Source organism: Candida albicans, chromosome 2 (genome assembly GCF_000182965.3).
Source record: "Candida albicans SC5314 chromosome 2, complete sequence".
Classification (NCBI taxonomy): Eukaryota; Fungi; Ascomycota; class Pichiomycetes; order Serinales; family Debaryomycetaceae; genus Candida; species Candida albicans.
The window spans coordinates 156,279-163,113 of NC_032090.1; the positions used below are offsets into that span (position 1 = coordinate 156,279).

The 6,835-nt window shown below is 34.7% G+C and overlaps 3 protein-coding genes across 3 annotated transcripts; all 3 read right to left on the bottom strand. All coding sequences in view use genetic code 12, as the record gives it.

Annotated features, from left to right (window-relative positions):
• Nucleotides 1–54: 54 nt before the first annotated feature.
• RFC5 (replication factor C subunit 5) lies at nt 55–1,143 on the bottom strand (the record flags this gene model as incomplete). Its single annotated transcript, XM_714385.2, has 1 exon — nt 55–1,143. The coding sequence occupies one exon, from the start codon at nt 1,141–1,143 to the stop codon at nt 55–57; it is 1,089 nt and encodes a 362-aa protein (XP_719478.2).
• A 426-nt stretch (nt 1,144–1,569) lies between these two features.
• Nucleotides 1,570–2,127, bottom strand: MXR1 (peptide-methionine-S-sulfoxide reductase; the record flags this gene model as incomplete). The annotated part of the gene is made up of 1 exon (XM_714384.2): nt 1,570–2,127. The coding sequence occupies one exon, from the start codon at nt 2,125–2,127 to the stop codon at nt 1,570–1,572; it is 558 nt and encodes a 185-aa protein (XP_719477.1).
• A 261-nt stretch (nt 2,128–2,388) lies between these two features.
• On the bottom strand, nt 2,389–4,491 carry UBP13 (ubiquitin-specific protease; the record flags this gene model as incomplete). The annotated part of the gene is made up of 1 exon (XM_714382.2): nt 2,389–4,491. One exon carries the CDS (start codon nt 4,489–4,491, stop codon nt 2,389–2,391), a length of 2,103 nt encoding a protein of 700 aa, XP_719475.2.
• Nucleotides 4,492–6,835: the final 2,344 nt, after the last annotated feature.

Consider the following 6,835-nt stretch of genomic DNA (forward strand, 5'->3'; position numbering starts at 1 on the left):
TTGTCGTTGACCTATTTCACATATATATTATATTATATTTTAGAACAATACATATTACTTTAAGTTGCTGATGGATACCATCGATTTGGCTACAAACCCTTCCAAATGGAAAATACTCTTCAGACCCAAACTCAATCGTTCGTCAAATATCGATGCTTGGTTTATTAATTCCAGAACTAATTCATTGTTGTTACTAAAAATATCAATTAAGTCAAACAATAAAGTTTTCAAGATGATTCTTGCCGGGATGCAATGTGATAATAGCTCGTACAAGACTACTCTTGTTTTTGCCAATGTAGCCACATTCTGATTCTTTTGAATGCTGATCGCCATATTTCTAATGATTGCTTCCCAATCCAAAGCAATTTTGGCAACATCTGATCTAACATTAATAGTTTCATTTTGCATGCTTATCGTTTCAAAACTTAATAAACATCTTCTTAAATTTCTGTTGCTTGTTTCAGCAACTTTTGAGTAAAAATGGTTGATCTCAGAATCATTATGGGTGCTAAATTTTAAAGACTCTTTTTCTGCAACGTGACCCAAAATGTGATTAATATCGTCGACACTAGGACTTGGAATTCTCACTAGTAATGTTCTTGATTTAATTGGAGCAATGATGTTGGATATTGAATTACAAACCAAAATCAATCTAATGTTTGATGAATATTTCTCCATGGTTCTTCTTAAAGCGGCTTGAGCATCTCTGCTCAAAGAATCGGCTTCATTGATTATAACAATCTTAAATCTATGTTTGGCTCGCAGTTGGTTGGCAAAATCAACTTGTTCGGTACTGGCAACATCTTTCAATAAATCCTGAATAACAACACGATCATTGTTGCCCATATCACTGGGTGTAATTTCCAAATGATTCGATGAACTTAAAACGTTGAATTCTAATTTTCTATTAGATGAAGTGACAAAATTTTTGACGTCAATTTTCAATTTTTCAACCTGTGGTCCAAAAATTTCATTCAATGTACAATAGATTCTGGTCTTTTTACCACTCCCACTAGGTCCATATACTAATAAATGAGGAAAGTCTCCTGACTTTGCTAAGGCTCTAAGACTATTCGTAATAGAATCATGATATGTCAATTGGTCCAAGGTTCTTGGACGATATTTATCTACCCAGAGTGACATTCTTTAATTTGTTGTGGAAGCTGAGTGTGAAAAATACAGTTACTTGTATTCATCCAGTTTTTTTTTTTTGTAAGGACGCGTTTTCACTTTTTTTTGATTTTCATTTTTAAAACTTAGCCCCAAGACTTTCCACTGACTTCCAAATATACCATCAGTAAACTCTGTACCAGAAACAAACAACTTTAATCATGAATTGTTTGTGTGATAGATGTATTACACATATTGCAGACTACAGACTATAGACTTACTCAACGAATTACTGATTTTCAATATTAATTATATACCAAAAATTATATATACTACACACAAATTAACATTCATCTCCCACTGTAGCTTCACAGCAACTTAATCCCATATTAACTATCGTATAGTAAACGCAGCAAAACTATATGCATTTCGGTTCTCTTCTTTTCTTATCTTCCCGCATTATATTTTTGGCTTGGTTCTAATGAAATGAGTAGGGCACTCATAACCACCAGAATTTTTAGTCAAATAGTTTTGATGATAGTCTTCAGCGTCATACCAGTTATATATCGTTTCAATGGTGGTGGCAATCTTATGATTAGGATACCATTCCTTTTGGAATTGATCTCTTATTTTCAATGCAAGAGACTTATCTTCGTCGTCAAAAGTGAAAATAGCTGATCTGTATTGAGTGCCCACATCAGGTCCTTGGGAATTCACTGTAGTAGGATCATGCATTTTGAAAAATATATCTAAAATCTCTGCTAACTTCAATTGAGATGGCTCGTATGATATTTGAACAGTTTCGGCATAATCAGTAGTACCTGTGCACACTTTCTCGTATGTTACGTTAGAAATTGACGGTTTACCATTAGCATATCCGACTTTAATGTCTACTAGACCCTTGTTTGTAAACTGTTTTCTAAATACATTTTCGACCCCCCAGAAACAACCCGCTGAAAGATTGATGAGCTTGGAAGTTGAAGTTTTAAGAATAGTTGGTGAAATAGTCGATACCATTATTGAATCAAGTGGTGAATTTGTAAATGTCTAGTACAGAAATGAAGAAAGAAAGAAAGGTCGAGGAAACTAAAACTGTGGTGGCGATGCTTTTTATTAGTCATGTTATTGCAAAACTGGTATAGGTTTACTAGAACAATGGGAAAAAAAATTTCGTGAGTGGTCACGTGATATTGCCACATTTTATATTATAATTTCTCCGATACTTCGGTTTTATTGTTCTTCTTTTTTAGGGGACATCGATTTATACACACTTTAATCCTACTTCCTTTTAAACCCAAATATACTTCTTCTTCTTTCAGTGGTGTTACCATTTCCAGATGTTGTGCTACTTGTGGAAGGTTTTCTTTCCATCGGTGGTATATTTCCACTATTACTGGTCTCGGTATTCCTTCTCTTCAAATTACCAACCCAAGATTTCTTCTCTTTAACCTCTTTAATGGGAGCACCTGGAGCAAGGTTAGCATTCATACTATTGCTACGAGAAATTGGAGCTGGGGGTTTGTCATCCTTGTCAAATTTGAAATTTTTGAATACGTTTGTCTTTTTAGTCGCCTCATTCACATTGAAAGAGGCAATGGAAGAAGCTTCTGATTTGGTATCAAGATAGTCATTGTTAACCGAAGTTGCAAGTGTGCTTGATTCGTCCTCTGTTTGCTTGAAAGAGTAATCGTCGTTGCCATTGTAAATATCCTCAGGATTAAAACCAAATTCAGGATCGTATTTCGCCTGCCTGTAGAATAAAATGTAAGCACTTGCTAGGCCGGGTCCATTACCAAAAAACCTCATTACATATGAATCCTCCACCAATTCAACAGTTTCGTCATCAAATAATAACCATAATCCAGCTTTGATTTTGCATAACGAAACATAATGTCCATGCATCGGTCCACCACCAATGTGAATAACTAATGCATACAATTCATACAACAAATCCGTCAACGATTCATCATCAGTAGTGTTAAACAATCGCAACTTGAAAGGGTAATTTATGGAATCAAAAAGTTTAACCATCTTGTCCATTTGTTCATCGTACTTGAATCTTTTCAAATTGATAACAAGCACTTCGGGCAATTTTTTGAGTTTTATTGTTTTCACTGCCTCTTGTAAGGAAGAACAGGTGTTGCAATAAAACTTATTCTGATGAGTTAAAGTTTCTGACTTTGAGAAATTATTTAATGCATAACTTAATGAAAAAGCACTTTCTCCTGGTGGTATATCAATGGACAAATCTAGAAATAGTTCCTGTTTAGATGTGATCTTTTCACAAGATAAGCATTTGGTTTCATTGGTGATTAGACCTCGGAAAATATCACTGCACCAGTTTTTATCGTTAGTGAAACCCTCTTTGTTCAAACTTTCAATGATTTCATTGGTCAAATAATTGAAAAACTCATGAGCATCATGATGCATATTGTTCTGACGAAACAAAAAGTTCTTTTCTTTGAGTTTCTGAATAAAGTAGGTTGGTGATACTACTCCAATGGTAGATTTGTTTTCAACCATACTTTCAAATAAATCCTTCAACGCATATAGCAAGGCTGTATCTTCTTGTTGCTCGCTGGGAAGTTGCAATGATGTATCTAGGTTGATAATTGGTCCATTGATCAAGGCTGATCTCTTTCTCTGATCGCCACTGGGATCCGAATTGAATGGGTTAATTGGTGTGTTCAAGTTAGATTCGGGATGTGGTATTCCAACTATTATAGCACTAGAAGTAGTGCTAATAGACCCTTCTTGTATAGTTTGTTGTGGTTGATCATTGAGTAGCATAGATGAGCTTTGTGAATAATCATTTCTATTGTCGTCGTCAACAGGCTTTTTAGCTGTTTGATTGATTGACGGCCTTGTTACCAAGATATCTAACTTTTGAAATTCTGGAGATTTGCTTATTTTTATGCGTTGTTCCAACGATAGAGCCTCACAGTCTTTGGCTTTGTCGATATATTTCATATATAGTTTTTTTGAATCATCAATAGCTACAGGAACCGTTGTAGTTGAGGTATTGACTGAATTGTTAAATTTAATACCAAAAATGGATCCTTTTCTACTACCTTGTTTGGGTCTTTCTTCAGTAGCCGTGTTTGAATTCAGTGATGCCAGCTTCCCTCCTTGTTCTCGTAGTTTCTTTTGTACAAGTTGTTCGTATTTGCTTGTGAAACTATGGGGTTTGACTCCTGTAACAATAAGTTTAGGATCATGCTTTGTTTGGTTATGTTGGATTAGTTTCAATCTGAAACTTTCCGTGTAGTATAAACATTGTAGTATAGAATTGCAATAGCATGTGTTTCCAAAATTCTCCATCCCAAATATTTTATCTGATCCATCACCGAATAATAGATTGTCGGTTTCACTGTTCCCCATGGTTGGCTGTTTGTAGTATCAAAAATAAACCAAATGAAAAAATAATGGCACAAATTAATGAGTCTAAGAGCTGATAACAAAAAATAAAGCTGAAAAAATTGACAATCTGTTCGTATCAATGGCTGGGAATAGTGTGTTGATTATGCCAGCACAGTTAGTAACACACCAGAATACTGTTGACATGAGTGAGCGTTTTAGTTTAAACGATACAAGACAAGAAAAAAGTAGTAGAACTAAGACTGGGTGTTGGGATCTTCCAGGAAAAAAAAGACAGTATTGAGCATTGGTGCACGTACTACAAATATTTCTTGCAACCTTAACCTATTCCGGTTTCATTAACTGGCTAAGGTGATGTGACCTTTGATGAACAGGTTGCAAAGGCGTAGAGGCTTCAACAGTTTTGTAGTATCAGTGTACACAATGTTCAAAGTTAATTCCACTAATGGAGAAGTGGGGCCAAGATGCTTCTTCTTAGCTCTAGTTTTCTACGTTCTGGATTTGGTTGTGGAGCAGTAGAGGTTTCTTGGTGTTTTTCTATTTCCTGTTTTGATATATTTAATTTACAATGTGGCTTATAGAAAGGCTTAAAGTGTATTCGGTGGTTGAGGATCTCCAAAACAATACACAAAACAAAGTTGAATTTGCAGATAATCTTGGTAGCTTAAAGTCAAAAAGAGTTTTTCGGAAAATAACGGTTTTTGTAAGCAACGGGAAGAGACAAGGTCAATGTCTATGCATTTTAGACGAGATGTGCGTGGTACTGTCCTTGTTTGAATCGGTTTGCAAGCGATTGGTAAACTTTCGCCAATTCAATGTCGTGGCCATTGAATCTTTGTTGAATGTCAATAAAAATATAAGTTTAGTCAAGTTTCTATTAGCTGTAAGTTATGTTGGTGGCTGTTTTTTTTAAAGACGGTTAAGTTAGCAGAGTCTTCTATTACTAAATAAACGGTGTAAACAAAGACATGGTATAGTTTAGAATCACACATTTCAAGAGTTTTAACTAAAATGCTGTTTTTTTGTCATTATTTGGCATCAATTCTTGTATAAAAAAAATTAGTTTAGACCAGATTGTTGTAATCTTGAGTACTAGTAAGGAGTGAAGTTAAAGATATTATATTAAAAATGGTTGTACAAGAAAACGTTCATCTACAGTTACTCCTCAACTCAATATATAAACATTGGTATACTTGAGCTTTAAACAAGATGACATAAATATAGAAAAGCTGAGGACTCAATCCATAGCAACGTGTTCACATTTTTTGTGCCTGCCCCTTGAAGAGTCATATATACTTATAAAAAAAATTATTCTTCATAATAGTTTTGTTAAGAGTGGTGCTAATTTGATTGTTGTTTATTATCAAACTCACATTATGTACCTGCTACTTTGATTGAGCGTATAACAATTTTTACTAATTCATTGGTGGCATCAATCTAGTGTTGTTCGCTTTCTGCAACAAAATAATCGTAAATATCAGGAACCTTGAAATTTACTTCCTCGGTTGAATCAGCTCGTCCAATATAGTCTGTCTGGTTGTCATTATCTCCTCAATACTGCATGATACATTGGTCAAATCTTCCAATGTCATTAGCTACGCTAGTCAATTTTCTCTGATAACATGATAGTAATAACAACGCGGTTCAGTTAAATTACGGTGATACAATGATTTCGGGAGTTTGTCAATCGAAAACGAGTCATTTCCACTTTACCAGCACAGCAACCTTTGTGTTATTCTTTTAGTCAAGAATAGTTGAACTAAAAAAAAAAGAAATCCCATATCGGATAGTCAGGCAAATTATTGTGTGTTTGTACACGCCACAGCGGTTCTTTTCTCCGACTTTACCCCCACTCCCTTTCCCGCATCCCACACACTAATAAGAAGGAGAAAGTGGTGGTGGTGTGTTAATCGAAGGAGTCCCTTAATGTTAATATCGTACATCAATTGTTAATTTGTAGATCTTAATCAAATACTTTCAAATAGCAATTTCATACTTTAATTAGCAGTATTTCATAACCGACATAACACCTCAATAGACCATTTACAAACCAGTAAGCAAGACAAGAAAATAAATGTTAATTAGGAAAGTATATTTTTCGTAACCTTTCTTTTTTACACGAAAATCAAATCAATTTTGCAGGCTTGAATGGTGGGGGCATAAAAACGTCTCCAGAAATTTTTTTAAATAAAATGGGACCATTTTTTGGTTTGACTTCATAAATCAATTTCTTGGTTTCTTTTTGGAATTAGATTTGATTACAAAGATGAGGCAGGCTCATACCTCGAAAATCACCAGAGGAGGAAGGTGATGGTGTGTGTGTCATGTCTGTTGAGTGATTTTTATC